Source organism: Camponotus floridanus, unplaced genomic scaffold (genome assembly GCF_003227725.1).
Source record: "Camponotus floridanus strain SB8 unplaced genomic scaffold, Cflo_v7.5 scaffold389, whole genome shotgun sequence".
Lineage (NCBI taxonomy): Eukaryota > Metazoa > Arthropoda > Insecta > Hymenoptera > Formicidae > Camponotus > Camponotus floridanus.
Genome location: NW_020229535.1, coordinates 36,719 through 63,566, shown reverse-complemented (window position 1 = coordinate 63,566; position 26,848 = coordinate 36,719). Strand labels below are relative to the sequence as shown.

The following is a 26,848-nucleotide window of genomic DNA, read 5'->3' as shown; positions in this document are numbered from 1 at the left end:
ATGTATGCGATAATCATGTATTTCTACTCTCACAGATATTAATTCTATAAGACTTATTGATAAAAACAAAGACAATGAATCTGTGATACTAAACAAGGAGTACAACACTAAAAAGATTGATGTTTCATTAAATATTGGTGAATCTCACATGATAATGTCTATGAATGAAAGCAATAAAAATAATGAATCTGTGCCAAACAAAGATTGTAATGAGGAGATGACCGATGTTACATCAATTACTGGTAAATGTGCATATTTCCAATTATTTAGGTTAGCTCATATCGATGATGTTTGTAATATTTATTTTATCATATGTATGCGATAATCATGTATTTCTTCTCTCACAGATATTAATTCTATAAGACTTATTGATAAAAACAAAGACAATGAATCTGTGATACTAAACAAGGAGTAAACACTAAAAAGATTGATGTTTCATTAAATATTGGTGAATCTCACATGATAATGTCTATGAATGAAAGCAATAAAAATAATGAATCTGTGCCAAACAAAGATTGTAATGAGGAGATGACCGATGTTACATCAATTACTGGTAAATGTGCATATTTCCAATTATTTAGGTTAGCTCATATCGATGATGTTTGTAATATTTATTTTATCATATGTATGCGATAATCATGTATTTCTACTCTCACAGATATTAATTCTATAAGACTTATTGATAAAAACAAAGACAATGAATCTGTGATACTAAACAAGGAGTACAACACTAAAAAGATTGATGTTTCATTAAATATTGGTGAATCTCACATGATAATGTCTATGGATGAAAGCAATAAAAATAATGAATCTGTGCCAAACAAAGATTGTAATGAGGAGATGACCGATGTTACATCAATTACTGGTAAATGTGCATATTTCCAATTATTTAGGTTAGCTCATATCGATGGTGTTTGTAATATTTATTTTATCATATGTATGCGATAATCATGTATTTCTACTCTCACAGATATTAATTCTATAAGACTTATTGATAAAAACAAAGACAATGAATCTGTGATACTAAACAAGGAGTACAACACTAAAAAGATTGATGTTTCATTAAATATTGGTGAATCTCACATGATAATGTCTATGAATGAAAGCAATAAAAATAATGAATCTGTGCCAAACAAAGATTGTAATGAGGAGATGACCGATGTTACATCAATTACTGGTAAATGTGCATATTTCCAATTATTTAGGTTAGCTCATATCGATGATGTTTGTAATATTTATTTTATCATATGTATGCGATAATCATGTATTTCTTCTCTCACAGATATTAATTCTATAAGACTTATTGATAAAAACAAAGACAATGAATCTGTGATACTAAACAAGGAGTACAACACTAAAAAGATTGATGTTTCATTAAATATTGGTGAATCTCACATGATAATGTCTATGATGAAAGCAATAAAAATAATGAATCTGTGCCAAACAAAGATTGTAATGAGGAGATGACCGATGTTACATCAATTACTGGTAAATGTGCATATTTCCAATTATTTAGGTTAGCTCATATCGATGATGTTTGTAATATTTATTTTATCATATGTATGCGATAATCATGTATTTCTACTCTCACAGATATTAATTCTATAAGACTTATTGATAAAAACAAAGACAATGAATCTGTGATACTAAACAAGGAGTACAACACTAAAAAGATTGATGTTTCATTAAATATTGGTGAATCTCACATGATAATGTCTATGGATGAAAGCAATAAAAATAATGAATCTGTGCCAAACAAAGATTGTAATGAGGAGATGACCGATGTTACATCAATTACTGGTAAATGTGCATATTTCCAATTATTTAGGTTAGCTCATATCGATGGTGTTTGTAATATTTATTTTATCATATGTATGCGATAATCATGTATTTCTTCTCTCACAGATATTAATTCTATAAGACTTATTGATAAAAACAAAGACAATGAATCTGTGATACTAAACAAGGAGTATAACACTAAAAAGATTGATGTTTCATTAAATATTAGTGAATCTTACATGATAATGTCTATGGATGAAAGCAATAAAAATAATGAATCTGTGTCAAACAAAGATTGTAATGAGGAGATGACCAATGTTACATCAAATACTGGTAAATGTGCACATTTCCAATTACTTAGAAACTGACACAAATGTCTTTATCTTTAATTACTGGTTACTTTTATAGTTAATAATATCTTTTTATTTAATTATTATTTGATTTTTGTTTTTTAATAATAATATCTTTTAATAATAATTTATAAATAATAATGCATCTTTTAATTAATTTTGTGTTTTTTAAAAATAGTCAAATGTACATTGTATCTATTGTATATGTATGTATTTTGCATGTTAAGACTATTTATTATTCACAGGAGTAACAATGTTGTATTTGTTTTTTATGTTTTGATATTCCCTATGTATTATATAAATGCAACTTTTTAATAATATTAAAACATTGTATACAAAATAATGATTTTTATATTATTTTTTAAATTAGTCATTTCTTCAAATCTGTAATAGTCACATTAATGAATCTCTAAAATACATAATTTTAGAAATAGTCATTATATATAAAGTTAGAAAGCGAGTTGAAGTATTTTCGTCTGTTTCTGCTTATGCAATTTTTTTACATCTATTATATGTTCTATGTACTAGATTAAAATGCATACTTTTTCTTTATTATTTTAGGTTGTCACCAAAAACCGACGCTTTTAAATGGTGAGAATGAAATATATGACAAAAGAGAAGAAGAAATTACCATGATTATTGATGACAGTGTTTATCAAGAGGGTACAGATCTCCCAGTAAATTTTGATAAATTTAGATAATGTTATCAATTATATTCCTAAGTGCTATTTTATCTGTATGATATATTTTTTCATATATATTGTTTCAGATATTGGCACAATAATCTTTACAGATGAAAATGAGAAGATCATTAAAACTGTCATGCCAAATAACTTTTTCATGAATAATAATATTGAAGCAGCCGACGCAAATGAAATAGCAGACGCAAATATTTTTTTATCTGGTATGCAATATTGTTAAAATTAAATTTCAAATATTAAGTTTCATATTTTACACTTTAAATGATATGCAACGTGTTTTATTGCATTGTTGAATAAACGTATTTATCTCCCTGTTTGTCTAATCTTATGTTTTGTTTGCAGATTCACTTAATGGATCTGTTATAATCAATGAGGAGTGTGTTAGGAGATTAAGTTTTAACACGACTGGTATGTAAAAATTGAATTATTTTTATATAAATGAGTATAAACTCATAAATAAATATAAATATACACAAAATATAAAAAAAAGAAATGCAATAAAATTTATATATATGTATGTACATAAGCATGTCACGAAAGTAATAGACAGCCACTTAAATTAAAATATAAACATTAATGTTTGTGTATATTTATATTTTTTAGGGACAAAAGATTGTATTTTCAGTTATATAATTTTAGAGAAAACAGATATTTTCAGTTATATAAATTTAGAGAAAACAGATTTTATAGTTTCAAATATCCATAAGAAATGATGAAATTTTAGACAGGGAGTTGTGTCCTTCGTTCATAGTTATATAATCTCTTTGTTTTTCTTTGATACTAGATAATGATAACGACAAAAGTAATGATGAAGGTTCAGAATATATACATTCAGAACACAGTTCTTTACATAGTGAATCTCCTGAAAACCAAATGCCAATTGTTAATAGAACTGTTTCATCCACTTCCAGTTTTGATACATCAAATACAAATGTTGTTGGTACATCAGCATGTAACGATGAAGTTATGTGTGTTCAAAAGTCAAATATAAAATCGAAACAAAACTATTGTGTTTTTTGTATGAAGTTGCAATCACAGCTTGCACGACATTTGGAAACAGTACATCTTAACGAGCCTGATGTAAAAAAATTTGCCATTCTGCCTAAAAAAAACCCGGAAAGGAAGAAAATAATAGATACTATTAGAAAAATGGGTAATTTTAAATTTAACACCAACTCAGAATTTAATACTGGGCAATTAATTGTATGCAGACGTCCGAATGAGAAAACTAATAAGACTGCTAAAGATTTTGTTGCCTGTGTAAAATGTAAAGGATTTTTCGCAAAAAGCACAATACGTCATCATGCTCGAGTTTGTCTTAACAAAGATTTTCGAAAAAATAAAAATATTATGATTATGGGAAGAAAAATCACTGGTAGAATACATTCAATAGCAAGTGAGTGTTTAAGAAAAACAGTGTTTCCTGTTCTGCGAGAGGATGACGTAACACGTATTGTGAGATATGACAAATTATTGATAATATATGCAAATAAGTTGTGTGTTAAATACATATCCCAACATCAGCATGATATGATTCGTGCACGATTGCGTCTACTAGGCCGTTTTCTTATAGCATTAAAAGAGATAAATACGAATGTAGAAGATTTTCAGTCGCTGTATCATCCACAAATATATGACGACTGTATTTCAGCAATTAATGTAGTTGCAGGATATGACAATGAAGAACAACTTTATAAAACTCCTGCAGTAGCAGCTAACTTGTCAACACTTATTAAGCATATAGGAAATCTTCTCATTATGGAATGCATCAAGGCTCAAGATGAAGAGAAAAAAAAATTAGTTAAAGACTTTTTAAAGCTGTTAGTTGTGGATATAGGTACGAGTGTTAACAAAACAGTCCTCGAAACCCAGTCCGCACATAAAAGACACAAGAAAATAAATCTCCCGTCATTAGAAGATATTAAAAAATTATACACACATTTGGCGAAAATTAGAACTGAAGCATATGCAGCATTAAATGAGTCCTTTTCATATGAGAAGTGGATTTCCTTAGCAGAAGTAACATTAACTTCAACACATGTCTTTAATAGACGACGAGCAGGAGAAATTGAGCGAGCCTTGATAGAAGATTTTGAAAATTATGAAAAAGTAAATAAAAATATGTACAGTGATATTTATAAATCATTATCGATGGAAGATAGAAAAATAGCAGAGAAATATGTTCGATTTTGCATCAGAGGAAAACTGGGACGCACAGTACCTGTTTTATTAACAAATGAGCTCTTTGATTGCATCACTTTAATCTTGAAATATCGTGAAAAGGCTAATGTACCAAAGAAAAACCCTTATATTTTTGGACTACCTGCTGTCGACAAAAATAGACACCGATACCTGAGAGCCTGTGTTTTAATGCGTACATTTGCAGAACAATGTAACGCAAATCAATCAACTACTTTGCGTGGTACAACATTAAGAAAACATGTAGCAACACACTGCATTCAATTTAATCTGAATGATACTGATGTTTCGGATCTTGCCACATTTATGGGTCATGCTGATAAAATACACAGAGATCATTACAGACAACCAATAGCAAGCAGAGATATACTGAAAATCTCCCGCTATTTAGAAGCAGTATCAGAAGGAAATACACAAAATATAAATGATGAATCGATGTCGGACAGTGATTTTGAAATAGAAGATAACTTAGTTGAAGTTAATAATAATAATACTGATGAAACAAGTAATGTTATTTGCTTAAATCATTATGTAAGACGTAGAATTTATAACACTAATATTTACATTATTTACATTTTTAATTGGTTTTATGTTGGTTTGATGCTTATTTATTTCATACTTAAATATTCTTTTTGTATATTATTTTGATATCGTAATATCATGATAATAAAACAAGAGCATTCTGATATTATGATATTGCAATTTCGTAAATGTTTTAATAACTACTGTTTATTGTAGATATTTCATTGTGTGAGATACTAAAGCATTCCAAAAATTCTGACAAGCAAACGGATAAACAAGGTGGAAAACGGAAACGTAGTAGTAAGTAATTTTTCATGTCTGCTTTCAATCCATAACTGTATTACAATAACGAATTACAATAAAATTCAGTTTCTTTTATTAATTATGTTAATTCGTTCTTAAACATGATACTCATTTATATATTTTTAATATAACTCCTAACATTACATATTTGATTAGTGCCTGCAAGTAATTATCTTTTGTCGTTCCTTTTTTATTTTTACCGAAATACATAACTTATTGTTAGTTTTGTTTACATAACCTATAACATTTTCCAATATTTATACTAAAACTATTTATAATTGCGATTCAAAATGAAAAGTAAATAAGTAAAATAAAATAGCATTACTATTTAAATAAACTTATTATCGTTGAATATGGAATATAAGAATGTATGATCATAGCAATCAACATATTCTCATGTCAAAGTCGAGAACAAATAGTATAGTTATTTCGTATTTGTTAAATTATTTCAATAATATTCTCTATGCTCCTCTAGCATCTCCTTATGGAAAAACAAAAAGGGTACGATGGACAGAAGATGAGAAAAAAACAGCGCTTTCTGCGTTTGCACAACATATGGAAAATTATACATTGCCGTCTCTAAAAGAGATTCAAGAAGTAAAGAAAAAATATATTTCTCTGGCTCGTCGTACATCGCCGCAAATCAAAACGTGGCTGCATAATAAACTGAAAACCCTGCGACAACAATAGTGTAAGAGTTTGCAATTTTGTACAAAACATTTTATTAATGCTTGTAAAGAAATTCTGATTTCTTTTTTAAAACAATATAAAACGTTTTCATATCATTTAAAGCTTAAATTTTTAAATTAAAATTTATATAATTTAATACTTTATATAATATATATATATATATATATATATATATAACTTTAAATTAATTTCATATGTACTATATACAGTATAACTCTGATTCAATATCTTTTTTTTTTGCTTTTGTACATTTGTATATTGAGATATGTTAATATATAAATGTTGTGTGCGTTAGTTCGTCAACGTTATAGATGTTCATAAATAAATTTTATTCTATCTTTTGGTTTCAGTTTCACTGCCTCATTCTAGGAGGACATTGTGAAAGCGTTCAACTCAAGATTAAAGTTGAATACACCTAGATCATCGGATACACTAAATATATTTTATAAAATCAGGGAACCTGAATACTATTATGCCTAGCGATAAGAAGTGGAGAATGCTTGACGGAACAGATTCAGTACAAGATGGAATTTATAAAGTGATATGTTCCAGAAGATGTCCAGCTGTATCTTATTAGACATTGCATAGGTGCTTGACTGAATCATGATATTGACAAAAGAATAATAGATTACTTCTGTTCTTTCCTACAACAAAGGCAGAAACAGTAAAGCAATTTTCTCAGCGATGTTTCTATCATCTCTGCAAACATTATTAATATAAGTTTTTGATATATTTTGATCTTTTCAAGTAAATTTGTCAAGCCAATGTATGAAATGCAGTGACAAAAATAATGAATTTAAAAACTTTATGTAGTTAAATCAATTTTAGTATAGAAAAAATGTATGAAATGGTAGCAAACTGAGAGTAATTAAACCTGACAAACTTTTATTTTATTATAATGTTAACAGTAGCAGGATTCCAAGACAAATGTATATCAGACACTTCAATCTAAATGTTAAATTATGTCAATGCGATTTTCACATGTTTTTGTGCTAAAAAATAATATATAGGGTACTCGTCGGCGATTTCATCAACTAAATTTCAAGATATCAATTTTGCATTTAATTTATTAATGGTGCAGTTCTTTGTTGCATATTAAAGTAGCATTTTTTATAGCAAATAAATAGGACACACTTTTTCATTTTACTGATTGGAACAAAGTTTTGTTATTGCTGTGTTTTGATGGATAGAATACAAAAGCGATAATTTTCAATATCTTTACAAAACATTATAAAAATAATTACAATAAACGGGTTAGCAGATAAACAACTAATTATAATGATATCTTGAATTAATTATAATTTGATTATTATATGTTAGTATGGTGCAATATCTCTTATGTTATATTAATTAATTAAGCACATATTATTTATTATTTGTATTATCGCTAAAAATTTAAAGATTTAAGTTTAACTTTGAGGATGTTGCGAATTTAGTCAAAGTAAACATGATTGATGTGTCAAGGTTCTATTATTTTTGCTGAAGTCAAGAATATTAAATTTCTTTATTTATAACTAAGAAAAAGATATCAAATTTTATATTGTAAAAATGAATAAGTAATTACTTGAAATAAGTTCTATATGCATTGTAAGCAATGATTTTAATTATCATTTTCTCTCGTTTTACTATATATTTATCACATTTATTTGTTTCTTTTTTATTTCTTTGTATGATTAGAGGTATTACAAACACATTAGTGTTTTCAGATTATTATAATCGAACACAAAATTTTATATTACACTATATTAATACGTTATAATTAAGAATTTTATGTATTTCTGTAGGCCACCGCACAAGCTTTTTCGTAACGCGTATACGTTACGTTAAGTACTGACCTTAGACTTTACTCAATACATAACCTCAAACTTTAGTCAAAGCACAAAAAATCGTTATGTTAAATTATGTTACGTTCTGGTCTTACCATTACGATTATTTTTGTGTGCTGATTAAAGTTTAAGATTATGTACAATACAAGTTAAATCTAAAATCATTACTTAATTTAACGTAACGTGTTACGGAAAAGATTGTGTGGTAACCCTTTCTCTTCAACACGATAACTTTGTCATTTTAATGTATACAATATACACGTTCCTTTTTTTAAACTAATGGGAATTGTGAATACTTCAATCTTGTTCACATATTCCTTATCTATGTAGAATTTTTATGAAAAAAAATATTCAGGAAAACAAAAAATGTTTATATATTATTATCATATATCACATATTATCAAATGCTACATGAATAAACAACCTGTACAACCAAAGACATAATTATATACATAACATTCAGTTTCATTACTGTTATTTACATATTTTTTATTTCATGTATATACTACGAAATACATATGAGATTTTCATATAAAATCTGTTATACTTATATACCACATATTGTTCTGTCTCCTCCGCATCATTTTAAGTAAAAATTACAATAATTAAATGATTATAATAATTAATACAGACTATGTATATATATCAAAGAAAAATGCAGACGCAGAAATCTTTTTAACAACTTCGAATTACAGATGTCAATTTCAACATTACAGCAGTACATAACTAATCTCGCTATTTTTGTGCGTTAATATATTTATGTTTATATGAAAAACAAAAATAAATATTTTATACATCTACACTTGTCACCTATTGACTCCAGTTCAAGAAAACAAAATTAATAATTCAATATTTCTATAAACATTTATAGCATTCAAAAACAGGGTTTATAAAGAAGACGATCGGTATCGCATCCTTGTTAACGCATGACAACGAATTATCAAACTTGAAAATAACTACGAAAAGACTATAAAAAATCGTCCGTCGTTTCACCTGATTTAACTTATTTTTGCATCAGCTGATTTTGCGTATTATACGTGAAACACAACTTTAATTTACTTTATTCACGTCACGCAATTTATAGATTTTCTGTCGCTACATACGCATCATCCATTAACCAGAAAATATCATATGATTGAATTATATGTACATATTTCTCTCTCCGTTTCTCTTTTTCGTTCCCTCACTCTCTCTTTCTTTCTTTGACGCGCACCCCGAATTGTGATAGATGTCATGTTAAATTAGGCAGCGTTTATGTTAAATTACACGTTAAAGTTGAAATAAATACGTCGGCAAGTTGCAAACGATAAAGAACTTGACGCAGTTTATAAAACAATTTAGAAGCATATAAATCGTGCACGAACATATTCGTCGTTATCTCCTTAATAAATCTGGAGTGAAATTGATAATGTTGTATATATGCAGGGTGTCCCACACGCAACACATGACACCATTATTTTCGCGTTATTTTCCTATTGCCGAAAAAAAAATGTGATTATATTTTTCGGCGCGGTATCATATGTCGCGCCTCTCCTCCCTCGGCACTCGAAGCGTGCGGTTTACCGCTTCTCATGCGCCGCGATAAATAGTACCGCGCCGAAAAGTATTTGTCGTATTGTTTGCAACTTGCCCACGTATTCATTTAAATTTTAACGTGTAATTTAACATAAACGCTGCCTAATTTAACATGACATCTATCACAATTCGGGATGCGCATCAAAGAAGGAGAGAGAGAGAGAGAGAGAGAGAGAGGGAGCGAAATAGAGAAACGGAGAGAGATATATGTACATATAATTCAATATGATACATTCTGGTTCATGGATGATGCGTATGAAGCGAAAGACAGAAAATCTATAAATTGCGTGACGTGAATAATAGATTTTTTCTGACTTCATACGCATTATACCTTAATCAGAAAGTATCACGATTAAACTTTTATACATGTATCTCTCTCCATATCTCTATTTTGCTCTCTATTCCCCCCCCCCCATCACTCTCTCTCTCTCTCTCTCTCCCTTTTCACGCGCACACTGAATTCTAATAGATTTCATGTTGAATTAAGCAGTATTAATGTTAAACCACATATTAAGTTGAAATGAATACGTCGGTAAGTTTGCAAATGAGAAAGGGCTGCACGCTGTTTATAAAAAAATTTAAAAGCATATAAATTGTGCACGAGCGTATTCGTTGTTATCTCCTTAATAAATCTGGAACGGAATTGATAATGTACAATGTTGTATATATGCAGGGTGTCTCACACGCAACACACGACATCATTATTTTCGCGTTATTTTCCTAACGCCTAAAAAGCAACGTGATAATATTTTTCGGCGCGGTATCATATGTCGCGCCTCAGCTCCCCTCGCCGCTCGAAGCGTGCGGCCTACTGCTTCTCATGCGCCGCGATAAATAGTACCGCGCCAAAAAGTATTTGTCACTTTGCTTCTTCGGCAATAGGAAAATGACGCGAAAATGATGATAATGCCGCGTGTCGCGTGTGGAACATTCTGCGTATATATACAACATTGTATTATTAGAGAGAACGACAAATATATACTTATGCACGCACGATTTATACCACTAAATTGTTTTATAAACAGCGTGAAGTCCTCTATCGTTTGCAACTTGCCGACGTATTCATTACAACTTTAATGTGTAATTTAACATAAACGCTGCCTATTTTAACATGACATCTATCACAATTCGAGGTGCGCGTCAAAGAAGGAGAGAGAGAGGGAGCGAAATAGAGAAACGTATAGAAATATATGTACATATAATTCAATCATATGATACTTTCTGGTTTATGGATGATGCGTATGAAGCGACAGAAAATCTGTAACTTGCGTGACGTGAAAAATAGATTTTTTCTTGTTTCATACGCATTATACTAATCAGAAAGTATCACGATTATATTTATATACATATATCTCTCTCCGTATATCTATTTCGCTCTCTCCCCCCCCCCATCAATCTCTCTCTCTCTCTCTCTCCTCTCTCTCTCTCTCTCTCTCTCTCTTTTCACGCGCACACTAAATTGTGATAAATTTCATGTCGAATTAAGCAGTATTAATGTTAAACAACATGTTAAGTTGAAATGAATACGTCGGCAAGTTTGCAAATGATAAAGAGCTGCACGCTGTTTATAAAACAATTTAGAAGCATATAAATCGTGCATGAGCGTATTCTTGAATCGTTATCTCCTTAATAAATCTAGAGTTGAATTTGTAAATGTACAATGTTGTATATATGCAGGGTGTCCCACACGCAACACACGACACCATCATTTTCGCATTATTTTCCTATCGCCGAAAAAGTAACGTGATTATATTTTTCAGCGCGGTATCATATGTCGCGCCTCTCCTTCCTCGGCACTCGAAGCGTGCGGTTTACCGCTTCTCATGCGCCGCGATAAATAGTACCGCCCCGAAAAGTATTTGTCACTTTGCTTCTTCGGCAATAGGAAAATGACGCGAAAATGATGATAATGCCGCATGTCGCGTGTGGAACATTCTGCGTATATATACAACATTGTATTATTAGAGAGAACGACAAATATATACTTATGCACGCACGATTTATACCACTAAATTGTTTTATAAACAGCGTGAAGTCCTCTATCGTTTGCAACTTGCCGACGTATTCATTACAACTTTAATGTGTAATTTAACATAAACGCTGCCTATTTTAACATGACATCTATCACAATTCGAGGTGCGCGTCAAAGAAGGAGAGAGAGAGGGAGCGAAATAGAGAAACGTATAGAAATATATGTACATATAATTCAATCATATGATACTTTCTGGTTTATGGATGATGCGTATGAAGCGACAGAAAATCTGTAACTTGCGTGACGTGAAAAATAGATTTTTTCTTGTTTCATACGCATTATACCTAATCAGAAAGTATCACGATTATATTTATATACATATATCTCTCTCCGTATATCTATTTCGCTCTCTCCCCCCCCCATCAATCTCTCTCTCTCTCTCTCTCTCTCTCCTCTCTCTCTCTCTCTCTCTCTTTTCACGCGCACACTAAATTGTGATAAATTTCATGTCGAATTAAGCAGTATTAATGTTAAACAACATGTTAAGTTGAAATGAATACGTCGGCAAGTTTGCAAATGATAAAGAGCTGCACGCTGTTTATAAAACAATTTAGAAGCATATAAATCGTGCATGAGCGTATTCTTGAATCGTTATCTCCTTAATAAATCTAGAGTTGAATTTGTAAATGTACAATGTTGTATATATGCAGGGTGTCCCACACGCAACACACGACACCATCATTTTCGCATTATTTTCCTATCGCCGAAAAAGTAACGTGATTATATTTTTCAGCGCGGTATCATATGTCGCGCCTCTCCTTCCTCGGCACTCGAAGCGTGCGGTTTACCGCTTCTCATGCGCCGCGATAAATAGTACCGCCCCGAAAAGTATTTGTCACTTTGCTTCTTCGGCAATAGGAAAATGACGCGAAAATGATGATAATGCCGCATGTCGCGTGTGGAACATTCTGCGTATATATACAACATTGTATTATTAGAGAGAACGACAAATATATACTTATGCACGCACGATTTATACCACTAAATTGTTTTATAAACAGCGTGAAGTCCTCTATCGTTTGCAACTTGCCGACGTATTCATTTCAACTTTAATGTGTAATTTAACATAAACGCTGCCTATTTTAACATGACATCTATCACAATTCGAGGTGCGCGTCAAAGAAGGAGAGAGAGAGGGAGCGAAATAGAGAAATGTATAGAAATATATGTACATATAATTCAATCATATGATTCTTTCTGGTTTATGGATGATGCGTATGAAGCGACAGAAAATCTGTAACTTGCGTGACGTGAAAAATAGATTTTTTCTTGTTTCATACGCATTATACCTAATCAGAAAGTATCACGATTATATTTATATACATATATCTCTCTCCGTATATCTATTTCGCTCTCTCCCCCCCCCCATCAATCTCTCTCTCTCTCTCTCTCTCTCTCTCTCTCTCTCTCTCTCTTTTCACGCGCACACTAAATTGTGATAAATTTCATGTCGAATTAAGCAGTATTAATGTTAAACCACATGTTAAGTTGAAATGAATACGTCGGCAAGTTTGCAAATGATAAAGAGCTGCACGCTGTTTATAAAACAATTTAGAAGCATATAAATCGTGCATGAGCGTATTCTTGAATCGTTATCTCCTTAATAAATCTAGAGTTGAATTTGTAAATGTACAATGTTGTATATATGCAGGGTGTCCCACACGCAACACACAACACCATCATTTTTGCATTATTTTCCTATCGCCGAAAAAGTAACGTGATTATATTTTTCAGCGCGGTATCATATGTCGCGCCTCTCCTCCCTCGGCGCTCGAAGCGTGCTGTCTACCGCTTCTCATGCGCCGCGATAAATGCCGAAAACTATGTGTACGTCTTTTTCTTAAAATATTATTTGTAAGAGTTTGCTGATTGAAGGTTCGCAAGCTTTTTGACAATCGAAACCCAGCGATGCAAATGTAGAGATGAGAAGAAGCCGTTGCGAATTCCGAAAAGATACCGAACGCAGTCATATACAAATCTGATTGATTTCGTAAGCAGCTTCTTGTCATCTCTACATTCGCACTGTCGGATTTCAACTATCAAAGTGTGTTTCCAAATATCCAGTAGACAAATTCTTTAGAAACAATATTTTGAGAAAAAGACGTACGTGATAGGTACTTTTCTATTATTTATATATCTTCTATGTCATTTTTACACTTTATTTCTCTAATTAATTTATATTTTATGCTCATAATATATTCACGATATAATTAATATCTTTATATAATTTGTTATGTTTTTACGTGAGTTCTGATAGCTGAGCTATATTATATATTAATGAGTATAATTCTCGAAGCTATGACTAGAATATAATATCAATTTATAATTTAATGCCTAATCCTTTTTACGTAAAGATGTAAACTCATATCACGTTATGTAAAAGTCTAGTTAAATAAGTGTTTTTTAGGTAAGAAATCAATTATATATGTGTGGTTAAAGTTTTAGTTATTGTTGTTCAATTTTGTGCGTGTGTTATTTGTTCTGATTTATTAATGTTCATAGTTTTACTTTGATTAAAGTTTCCTTTTATATAATAGACGAAATCAACTAATGCAAGACGAAAATGAAAGCAATTAAAACATTCGTAAGGTGCATAATTTTTTTGCTGTCTTTACAGTTTGGGTAGTCCGTCGTCGTCCGTAAATAAGAACAGACGTGTGACCGAACGTGTTTTCTAAACTCTGTTTTTGAGTGCCACTAAATATTTACCGAATTATCGAATTATTAGATTTGCTTTGTCAATGAAAAAGTAATGTGTAAATATGTAAAGGAAGAAATAATATGTGTAAATATGTATATACAATAATGAAACTGACATACTATCCTATCTCTGATTGTTGAGGTTATGGCTTGAGGTTAGTTGGTGATGACATATCTTGTATTATGAGTATACATAAACTTAGGTGCATTTGTATTAATGTATAAAGTAATGTGAAAGTCGTATATATAATATAGTATACATTTTTATTTTTCAGAATAAATTTTTTTAGAAAGCTGTATTGTACATAAAGTATATAAACAAGGATGACCTCATATATTTCATTATTTGCTGTCGACAAAGATAAATACTGATCTCCGAGGACCTGTGTTTTAATGCATAAATTTTACCGACAATGCAACGCAAGTCAGTCAATAACTTTGCATGATACAACATTAAGGAAACATGTAGCAACACACTGCATTCAATTTGATCTGAATGTTACTGATGTTTCGGATATTGCCATATTTATGAGTTATGTTGATGAAAATACATGGAGATATTTAGAACCATAGCAAGCTGAGATATATTGTAAATGTTTCCATTATTTAGAAACTGTGTCACAAGGAAATGCATAGATTATGGATAATAAATATGCATCGGACAATGACTCTGAAATAGAAAATAACTTATTCAATTTGGTAACAATAATACTGATGAATCAAGTAATATTATATTTGCTTAAATCATTATGTAAGACATAGAACTTATAACATTAATATTTACATGATTTACATTTTTAATTGGTTTTATGTTGGCTTGATGCTTATGTAATTTATACTTAAGTATTCTTCTTGTATATCATTATGATATAATAATGATGTAATAATAATGAAACATTAATAGCATTATGATATGATGATATTTTAATTTCATGAATGTTTTAATAACTATAGTTTATTGTAGATGTTTCATTGTGTGAGATACCAAAGCATTTCAAAAATTTGACAAGCAAACGTATGAATAAGGTAACCGGAAATGGTAAACGGAAATGTAGTAGTAAGTAATTTTCCTTATCTATTTTCAATCCATAATTGTACAAATTACGACTGTACAAAATTCAGTTTATTTTATTATTATGTTAATATTCGTTCTTAAAAATGATTTCGTTTAAATATTTTCAATATAACTCTTAACATTTCATATTAGATTAATGCCTGCAAGTACCTAATTACTTTTTTCTTTCTTTTTTTATCACCGAAATATATAACTTAGTTCTGTTTACATAACCTATAACTTTTTTCTAATATTTATTCTAAAAATATTTATAATTACTATTCAAAAATAAAAAAAATAAGTAAAATAAAAAAGCATCATTATTTAAATAATTTATTATCATTAAATATGAAATATAAGAATGTTTGATCATAGCAATCAACATTATTTTTATGTCAAAGTTGAGAACCAATAATATAATTATTTCGTGCTTGTTAAATTATTTCAATAATATTCTCTATGCTCGTTTAGAATCTTCTTATGGAAAAACGAAAAAGATACAATGGACAGAAGATGAGAAAAAAGCAGCACTTTCTGCATTTGCACAACATATGGGAAATCATACACTGTCGTCTCTAAAAAAGATCTAAGAAATAAAGAAAAAATATATTTCTTTGGCTCGTACATTGCCGCAAATCAATACGTGGTAGAATAAAAAAACCCTGCAACAACAATAGTGTAAGAGTTTGCAATTTCATACAGAACATTTTATTAATCCTTGTAAAAAATTCTGTTTTTTTAAAGACAATATAAAACGTTTTCATATTACTTTAGTCTTAAATTTTTTAATTAAAATGTATATAATTTAATATTTTAATATATAACTCTTTAAATATAATTTTATATGTACATACACAGTATAACTCTTATTCATTATCTTCCCTATTTTGCTTTTTTACCTTTGTAGTAATATATGTATGTTGAGATATGCTAATATATATTATTGTTGTGTGTATTAGTTTGCCAATGCCATAGATGCTCATAAGTAAATCTTATTCTATTTTTTGGTTTTAGTTTAATTGCCTCATTCTAGTAGGACCTTGTGAAGGCGTTCAACTCAAGATTAACGTTGCACACACCTAGATCATCAGATACACTGAATATCTTCAATAGAATCAGAGAACCTGAATACTGCTGTGCTTAGCAATGAGAAGTGGATATAATGTTTGACGGAACAGATTCAGTACAAAATGAAATTTATAAAGTGATATGTTCCCGAAGATGTATCTTATTAAACATCTCATAGGTTTCCATATATATGAAGCGACAGAAAATTTATAATTCACGTAATTACATTTTACAGATTTTCTGTCACTTCATACGCATCATGTGTGAATCAAAAAGTACCACATAGTTAAGTTAAATATACGTATCTCTCCGTTTCTCTTTCTCAATCTCTCTCATTTACCAGCATTTGATGTAACGTCGGTCATTTCCTTATTACAACCTTTGTTTGGCACAGATTCATTATTGTTTCTATCGTTTCCATCTACAGATATGTGAGAGTTACCTGTATTTAATGAAACATCAATTTTTTTAGTGTTATACTCCTTGTTTAGTATCCACAGACTCATTGCCTTTGTTTTTATCAATAAGTTTTATAGAATTAATATCCGTGAGAGTAAAAAATACATGAATATCGCATACATATGATAAAATATAAGTATTACAAATATTATCGATATGAGTTAAACTTACCACAAAATTTTGGGAAATCAGTTCTTTTGCATGATATGATGTGGTAATATGATGTGATTTATTTGTTATAATATTTTTTTGTAATATCTTGCAATATATCTTTATTATCTATAATATTAAAGAAATGTCTATTAATGAAATAAGAAATTGAGAAATATTTTAATGAAATAAGAATATATTTTAATGTATTCTCAATTTCTTATTTCATTTGTAGATGTATTTCTACGTCTATAATTTATTATATTGTGAACGCATCGTTATTGTTTATTATTTTATTCTTAGGTTTATATATATATATATATTTTGTAATGTAATATAAATGTTAATTACATGCAATAATAATAATATGAAATATTGATATGAAAACATATATTCAACTTACCATTTTTCGCTAAAATAGTTGCTGGGTAGCTTTGTTTATCACTATATATAGCATTTGTAATATTTTTTAAGTCGTAATTTGGATTAAATTTGCACACATAATAAATATCATCATAGAACTTTGCTAATCTGTACATATTTAAATTTTAGTACTATCATATAATATGTATTTAGTAGTAGAATAAATATTATATTTTAATACTTCAATCTTGTTCACATATTCTTTATCTATATAGAATTTTTTATGAAAAAACATTCAGAAAAACCAAAAAAATATATATATATATTATTATCATATATTACATATCATTATCAAATGCTACATGAATATAACCTGTACAACCAAAGTTATTGAGTTTTATACATAAGGTTTCAGTGTAATTACTGTTATTTACATATTTTTCCTTCATGTATTTACTACGAAATACATACAGCGTGTGTCAAAAGTTCCGGGACGGCTGGATAATTTGAAAAATACGCATCGCAGAGTAAAATGACCTAGACAAAAGTTGAAGGATTTTTCCCGGGCAATCCGACGGTGACCTTAGATTTGACCTTGGATAGTCATTTGAAGGTCACATAAAGATTACCTTTAATTTCTTAAATGGAACCCCCTATTTTTCATTGCATATTCTTGTAGCTTATCTCGAGAGCTTTCCAAAACACTATAATTAAGTACCTTTTTATTAAGTACTTTTGAGTTATAAGGCTTGAAATAATTTCTTAATTTTACATAAACCAATAAATATCTAGTAAACCATTCATTTTTCGATTATCTTACCTTCATACTTTTATGTACAAAAATAATGAGAGGAATCAATTGGTGTAAAGAAAACACATAGTTGTTTCTAAGAAAAAATATGTAATTTGCAATTAACAATTCCATATTTTTTCTTAAAAACAACTGTATGTTTTCATTACACCAATTGATTCCTCTCTTTATTTTGTACATAAAAGTATGAAGGTAAGATAATCGAAAAATGAATGGTTTACTAGATATTTTATGGTTTATGTAAAATTAAGAAATTATTTCAAGCCTTATAACTCAAAAAGTACTTAATAAAAAGGTACTTAATTATAGTGTTTTGGAAAGCTCTCGAGATAAGCTACAAGAATATGCAATGAAAAATAGGGGGTTCCATTTAAGAAATTGAAGGTAATCTTTATGTGACCTTCAAATGACTATCCAAAGTCAAATCTAAGGTCACCGTCGGATTGCCCGGGAAAAATCCTACAACTTTTGTCTAGGTCATTTTCCTCTGTGATGCGTATTTTTCAAATTATCCAGCCGTCCGGAACTTTTGATACACGCTGTATATGAGATTTCCATATAAAATCTGTTATACTTAATCACATATTGTTCTGTCCCTCCCGCATCATCTTAAGAAAACATTGCAATAATTAAATGATTATAATAGTTAAGGTGATGCCGGAATGACATTTATTTTATCAGGTTTTATCAACCGAAAAGTGAGGTTAGATTCGACTAAAAATCTATAAACTAATACAGATTGTTTTATTATTTGAAATATAGATAACGCGAGATATAGTCGAATCTAACCTCACTTTCTCGATCGATAAAACATTTGGTCAGCATCCCCTTAATGTGGCAAAAGGATTTATCAATCTGTATAGTCAATCAAAATTTATTTAAAAATAAGAAGTTATAATTATTAATTATATAAGTCATTTTATTTTATTTAAGTTATTTTTAATGAAAAAGAAATAATTTTATTATATGTCGAATATTATATTTTCAATTCTTTGATAATTTCTTTTACTGTTGTCAAAATCGCCAAAAAATAAATATAGTGTCGTCAAAGTATACAGTGTCGTCAAATTTATCAATTCTCCGTTCGGGTTAGTTTGACGACGTCGCCAAAGTATACGATTGATCGGTAAAATTTTGACGACCGTCGTCAAAATAGCCAAAAGTCGTCGAAATAAACAAGTGTTACGAAAAATTGTCGTCAAAGTATACGATTGACATATATATATATATATATATATATATATATATATATATATATATGTATATTATTACACCATATACACAGCCTTATATACAGGGTGTCCCGAATTTTAAAATGTCATAACTTCGGGAGCATGTGGGGATCGATAAACTAAAAGAAAAAGTGGTATAGAGATATGCTCGTTTTGGAGAAAATCGCAAAAAACATAAAAGCGTAGTTTTTATTTCTATACTTATTTATACTTTTTAATTCATATTTATTCATTTTTTTTTATTTATTTATTTTTTTTAAATAAATATAGATTAAAAAGTAATAAATAAGTACAGAAATAAAAACTACGTTTATTGTTTTTTTGCGATTTTCTCCAAACGAAGCAAAAACGAGCATATCTCTATACCACTTTTTCTTTTAGTTTATCGATCCCCTATACGCTCTCAAAGTTATGACATTTTAATTCGGGACACCCTGTATATTTGATATACATATATATATGATTTATANTGATACTAAACAAGGAGTACAACACTAAAAAGATTGATGTTTCATTAAATATTGGTGAATCTCACATGATAATGTCTATGAATGAAAAGCAATAAAAAATAATGAATCTGTGCCAAACAAAGATTGTAATAGGAGATGACCGATGTTACATCAATTACTGGTAAATGTGCATATTTCCAATTATTTAGGTTAGCTCATATCGATGATGTTTGTAATATTTATTTATCATATGTATGCGATAATCATGTATTTCTTCTCTCACAGATATAATTCTATAAGACTTATTGATAAAAACAAAGACAATGAATCTGTGATACTAAACAAGGAGTACAACACTAAAAAGATTGATGTTTCATTAAATATTGGTGAATCTCACATGATAATGTCTATGAATGAAAGCAATAAAAATAATGAATCTGTGCCAAACAAAGATTGTAATGAAGGAGATGACCGATGTTACATCAATTACTGGTAAATGTGCATATTTCCAATTATTTAGGTTAGCTCATATCGATGATGTTTGTAATATTTATTTTATCATATGTATGCGATAATCATGTATTTCTACTCTCACAGATATTAATTCTATAAGACTTATTGATAAAAACAAAGACAATGAATCTGTGATACTAAACAAGGAGTACAACACTAAAAAGATTGATGTTTCATTAAATATTGGTGAATCTCACATGATAATGTCATGGATGAAAGCAATAAAAATAATGAATCTGTGCCAAACAAAGATTGTAATGAGGAGATGACCGATGTTACATCAATTACTGGTAAATGTGCATATTTCCAATTATTTAGGTTAGCTCATATCGATGGTGTTTGTAATATTTATTTTATCATATGTATGCGATAATCATGTATTTCTACTCTCACAGATATTAATTCTATAAGACTTATTGATAAAAACAAAGACAATGAATCTGTGATACTAAACAAGGAGTACAACACTAAAAAGATTGATGTTTCATTAATATTGGTGAATCTCACATGATAATGTCTATGAATGAAAGCAATAAAAATAATGAATCTGTGCCAAACAAAGATTGTAATGAGGAGATGACCGATGTTACATCAATTACTGGTAAATGTGCATATTTCCAATTATTTAGGTTAGCTCATATCGATGGTGTTTGTAATATTTATTTTATCATATGTATGCGATAATCATGTATTTCTTCTCTCACAGATATTAATTCTATAAGACTTATTGATAAAAACAAAGACAATGAATCTGTGATACTAAACAAGGAGTACAACACTAAAAAGATTGATGTTTCATTAAATATTGGTGAATCTCACATGATAATGTCTATGGATGAAAGCAATAAAAATAATGAATCTGTGCCAAACAAAGATTGTAATGAGGAGATGACCGATGTTACATCAATTACTGGTAAATGTGCATATTTCCAATTATTTAGGTTAGCTCATATCGATGGTGTTTGTAATATTTATTTTATCATATGTATGCGATAATCATGTATTTCTTCTCTCACAGATATTAATTCTATAAGACTTATTGATAAAAACAAAGACAATGAATCTGTGATACTAAACAAGGAGTATAACACTAAAAAGATTGATGTTTCATTAAATATTAGTGAATCTTACATGATAATGTCTATGGATGAAAGCAATAAAAATAATGAATCTGTGTCAAACAAAGATTGTAATGAGGAGATGACCAATGTTACATCAAATACTGGTAAATGTGCACATTTCCAATTACTTAGAAACTGACACAAATGTCTTTATCTTTAATTACTGGTTACTTTTATAGTTAATAATATCTTTTTATTTAATTATTATTTGATTTTTGTTTTTTAATAATAATATCTTTTAATAATAATTTATAAATAATAATGCATCTTTTAATTAATTTTGTGTTTTTTAAAAATAGTCAAATGTACATTGTATCTATTGTATATGTATGTATTTTGCATGTTAAGACTATTTATTATTCACAGGAGTAACAATGTTGTATTTGTTTTTTATGTTTTGATATTCCCTATGTATTATATAAATGCAACTTTTTAATAATATTAAAACATTGTATACAAAATAATGATTTTTATATTATTTTTTAAATTAGTCATTTCTTCAAATCTGTAATAGTCACATTAATGAATCTCTAAAATACATAATTTTAGAAATAGTCATTATATATAAAGTTAGAAAGCGAGTTGAAGTATTTTCGTCTGTTTCTGCTTATGCAATTTTTTTACATCTATTATATGTTCTATGTACTAGATTAAAATGCATACTTTTTCTTTATTATTTTAGGTTGTCACCAAAAACCGACGCTTTTAAATGGTGAGAATGAAATATATGACAAAAGAGAAGAAGAAATTACCATGATTATTGATGACAGTGTTTATCAAGAGGGTACAGATCTCCCAGTAAATTTTGATAAATTTAGATAATGTTATCAATTATATTCCTAAGTGCTATTTTATCTGTATGATATATTTTTTCATATATATTGTTTCAGATATTGGCACAATAATCTTTACAGATGAAAATGAGAAGATCATTAAAAAACTGTCATGCCAAATAACTTTTTCATGAATAATAATATTGAAGCAGCCGACGCAAATGAAATAGCAGACGCAAATATTTTTTTATCTGGTATGCAATATTGTTAAAATTAAATTTCAAATATTAAGTTTCATATTTTACACTTTAAAATGATATGCAACGTGTTTTATTGCATTGTTGAATAAACGTAATTTATCTCCCTGTTTGTCTAATCTTATGTTTTGTTTGCAGATTCACTTAATGGATCTGTTATAATCAATGAGGAGTGTGTTAGGAGATTAAGTTTTAACACGACTGGTATGTAAAAATTGAATTATTTTTATATAAATGAGTATAAACTCATAAATAAATAAATATACACAAAATATAAAAAAAAGAAATGCAATAAAATTTATATATATGTATGTACATAAGCATGTCACGAAAGTAATAGACAGCCACTTAAATTAAAATATAAACATTAATGTTTGTGTATATTTATATTTTTTTAGGGACAAAAGATTGTATTTTCAGTTATATAATTTTAGAGAAAACAGATATTTTCAGTTATATAAATTTAGAGAAAACAGATTTTATAGTTTCAAATATCCATAAGAAATGATGAAATTTTAGACAGGGAGTTGTGTCCTTCGTTCATAGTTATATAATCTCTTTGTTTTTCTTTGATACTAGATAATGATAACGACAAAAGTAATGATGAAGGTTCAGAATATATACATTCAGAACACAGTTCTTTACATAGTGAATCTCCTGAAAACCAAATGCCATTGTTAATAGAACTGTTTCATCCACTTCCAGTTTTGATACATCAAATACAAATGTTGTTGGTACATCAGCATGTAACGATGAAGTTATGTGTGTTCAAAAGTCAAATATAAAATCGAAACAAAACTATTGTGTTTTTTGTATGAAGTTGCAATCACAGCTTTGCACGACATTTGGAAACAGTACATCTTAACGAGCCTGATGTAAAAAAATTTGCCATTCTGCCTAAAAAAAACCCGGAAAGGAAGAAAATAATAGATACTATTAGAAAAATGGGTAATTTTAAATTTAACACCAACTCAGAATTTAATACTGGGCAATTAATTGTATGCAGACGTCCGAATGAGAAAACTAATAAGACTGCTAAAGATTTTGTTGCCTGTGTAAAATGTAAAGGATTTTTTGCAAAAAAGGCACAATACGTCATCATGCTCGAGTTTGTCTTAACAAAGATTTTCGAAAAAATAAAAATATTATGATTATGGGAAGAAAAATCACTGGTAGAATACATTCAATAGCAAGTGAGTGTTTAAGAAAAACAGTGTTTCCTGTTCTGCGAGAGGATGACGTAACACGTATTGTGAGATATGACAAATTAATTGATAATATATGCAAATAAGTTGTGTGTTTAAATACATATCTCCAACATCAGCATGATATGATTCGTGCACGATTGCGTCTACTAGGCCGTTTTCTTATAGCATTAAAAGAGATAAATACGAATGTAGAAGATTTTCAGTCGCTGTATCATCCACAAATATATGACGACTGTATTTCAGCAATTAATGTAGTTGCAGGATATGACAATGAAGAACAACTTTATAAAACTCCTGCAGTAGCAGCTAACTTGTCAACACTTATTAAGCATATAGGAAATCTTCTCATTATGGAATGCATCAAGGCTCAAGATGAAGAGAAAAAAAAAATTAGTTAAAGACTTTTTAAAGCTGTTAGTTGTGGATATAGGTACGAGTGTTAACAAAACAGTCCTCGAAACCCAGTCCGCACATAAAAGACACAAGAAAATAAATCTCCCGTCATTAGAAGATATTAAAAAATTATACACACATTTGGCGAAAATTAGAACTGAAGCATATGCAGCATTAAATGAGTCCTTTTCATATGAGAAGTGGATTTCCTTAGCAGAAGTAACATTAACTTCAACACATGTCTTTAATAGACGACGAGCAGGAGAAATTGAGCGAGCCTTGATAGAAGATTTTGAAAATTATGAAAAAGTAAATAAAAATATGTACAGTGATATTTATAAATCATTATCGATGGAAGATAGAAAAATAGCAGAGAAATATGTTCGATTTTGCATCAGAGGAAAACTGGGACGCACAGTACCTGTTTTATTAACAAATGAGCTCTTTGATTGCATCACTTTAATCTTGAAATATCGTGAAAAGGCTAATGTACCAAAGAAAAACCCTTATATTTTTGGACTACCTGCTGTCGACAAAAATAGACACCGATACCTGAGAGCCTGTGTTTTAATGCGTACATTTGCAGAACAATGTAACGCAAATCAATCAACTACTTTGCGTGGTACAACATTAAGAAAACATGTAGCAACACACTGCATTCAATTTAATCTGAATGATACTGATGTTTCGGATCTTGCCACATTTATGGGTCATGCTGATAAAATACACAGAGATCATTACAGACAACCAATAGCAAGCAGAGATATACTGAAAATCTCCCGCTATTTAGAAGCAGTATCAGAAAGGAAATACACAAAATATAAATGATGAATCGATGTCGGACAGTGATTTTTGAAATAGAAGATAACTTAGTTGAAGTTAATAATAATAATACTGATGAAACAAGTAATGTTATTTGCTTAAATCATTATGTAAGACGTAGAATTTATAACACTAATATTTACATTATTTACATTTTTAATTGGTTTTATGTTGGTTTGATGCTTATTTATTTCATACTTAAATATTCTTTTTGTATATTATTTTGATATCGTAATATCATGATAATAAAACAAGAGCATTCTGATATTATGATATTGCAATTTCGTAAATGTTTTAATAACTACTGTTTATTGTAGATATTTCATTGTGTGAGATACTAAAGCATTCCAAAAATTCTGACAAGCAAACGGATAAACAAGGTGGAAAACGGAAACGTAGTAGTAAGTAATTTTTCATGTCTGCTTTCAATCCATAACTGTATTACAATAACGAATTACAATAAAATTCAGTTTCTTTTATTAATTATGTTAATTCGTTCTTAAACATGATACTCATTTATATATTTTTAATATAACTCCTAACATTACATATTTGATTAGTGCCTGCAAGTAATTATCTTTTGTCGTTCCTTTTTTATTTTTACCGAAATACATAACTTATTGTTAGTTTTGTTTACATAACCTATAACATTTTCCAATATTTATACTAAAACTATTTATAATTGCGATTCAAAATGAAAAGTAAATAAGTAAAATAAAATAGCATTACTATTTAAATAAACTTATTATCGTTGAATATGGAATATAAGAATGTATGATCATAGCAATCAACATATTCTCATGTCAAAGTCGAGAACAAATAGTATAGTTATTTCGTATTTGTTAAATTATTTCAATAATATTCTCTATGCTCCTCTAGCATCTCCTTATGGAAAAACAAAAAGGGTACGATGGACAGAAGATGAGAAAAAAACAGCGCTTTCTGCGTTTGCACAACATATGGAAAATTATACATTGCCGTCTCTAAAAGAGATTCAAGAAGTAAAGAAAAAATATATTTCTCTGGCTCGTCGTACATCGCCGCAAATCAAAACGTGGCTGCATAATAAACTGAAAAACCCTGCGACAACAATAGTGTAAGAGTTTGCAATTTTGTACAAAACATTTTATTAATGCTTGTAAAGAAATTCTGATTTCTTTTTTAAAACAATATAAAACGTTTTCATATCATTTAAAGCTTAAATTTTTAAATTAAAATTTATATAATTTAATACTTTATATAATATATATATATATATATATATATATATATATAACTTTAAATTAATTTCATATGTACTATATACAGTATAACTCTGATTCAATATCTTTTTTTTTTGCTTTTGTACATTTGTATATTGAGATATGTTAATATATAAATGTTGTGTGCGTTAGTTCGTCAACGTTATAGATGTTCATAAATAAATTTTATTCTATCTTTTGGTTTCAGTTTCACTGCCTCATTCTAGGAGGACATTGTGAAAGCGTTCAACTCAAGA

The 26,848-nt window shown here is 29.0% G+C and overlaps 4 protein-coding genes and 1 long non-coding RNA gene across 5 annotated transcripts; all 5 read left to right on the top strand.

Moving 5' to 3' along the window:
- The first annotated feature begins 465 nt into the window (after positions 1-465).
- LOC112638853 (putative uncharacterized protein DDB_G0282133) lies at positions 466-4,913 on the top strand. The gene is made up of 13 exons (XM_025411246.1): positions 466-553; positions 659-865; positions 971-1,177; positions 1,283-1,346; positions 1,418-1,488; positions 1,594-1,800; positions 1,906-2,112; positions 2,691-2,792; positions 2,899-3,033; positions 3,173-3,238; positions 3,615-3,770; positions 4,482-4,667; positions 4,882-4,913. Exons 1-13 carry the CDS (start codon positions 466-468, stop codon positions 4,911-4,913), a joined length of 1,728 nt encoding a protein of 575 aa, XP_025267031.1.
- Positions 4,914-4,972: 59 nt separating this feature from the next.
- On the top strand, positions 4,973-7,261 carry LOC105253043. Its single transcript, XM_025411247.1, has 4 exons — positions 4,973-5,534; positions 5,768-5,851; positions 6,330-6,543; positions 6,895-7,261. Exons 1-4 carry the CDS (start codon positions 4,982-4,984, stop codon positions 6,911-6,913), a joined length of 870 nt encoding a protein of 289 aa, XP_025267032.1. The 5' UTR covers positions 4,973-4,981; the 3' UTR covers positions 6,914-7,261.
- Positions 7,262-14,962: 7,701 nt separating this feature from the next.
- Positions 14,963-17,144, top strand: LOC112638854. Its single transcript, XR_003123186.1, has 4 exons — positions 14,963-15,428; positions 15,642-15,734; positions 16,203-16,409; positions 16,746-17,144. It is a non-coding gene; the product is annotated as an uncharacterized LOC112638854 (long non-coding RNA).
- Positions 17,145-20,996: 3,852 nt separating this feature from the next.
- Positions 20,997-22,864, top strand: LOC112638852 (suppressor of Mek1-like). The gene is made up of 6 exons (XM_025411245.1): positions 20,997-21,066; positions 21,172-21,377; positions 21,483-21,689; positions 21,795-22,001; positions 22,580-22,681; positions 22,788-22,864. The coding sequence occupies exons 2-6, from the start codon at positions 21,284-21,286 to the stop codon at positions 22,862-22,864; spliced, it is 687 nt and encodes a 228-aa protein (XP_025267030.1). The 5' UTR covers positions 20,997-21,066; positions 21,172-21,283.
- A 2,491-nt stretch (positions 22,865-25,355) lies between these two features.
- LOC112638851 lies at positions 25,356-26,450 on the top strand. The gene is made up of 3 exons (XM_025411244.1): positions 25,356-25,434; positions 25,668-25,751; positions 26,230-26,450. Exons 1-3 carry the CDS (start codon positions 25,356-25,358, stop codon positions 26,448-26,450), a joined length of 384 nt encoding a protein of 127 aa, XP_025267029.1.
- The last annotated feature ends 398 nt before the right edge of the window (positions 26,451-26,848 follow it).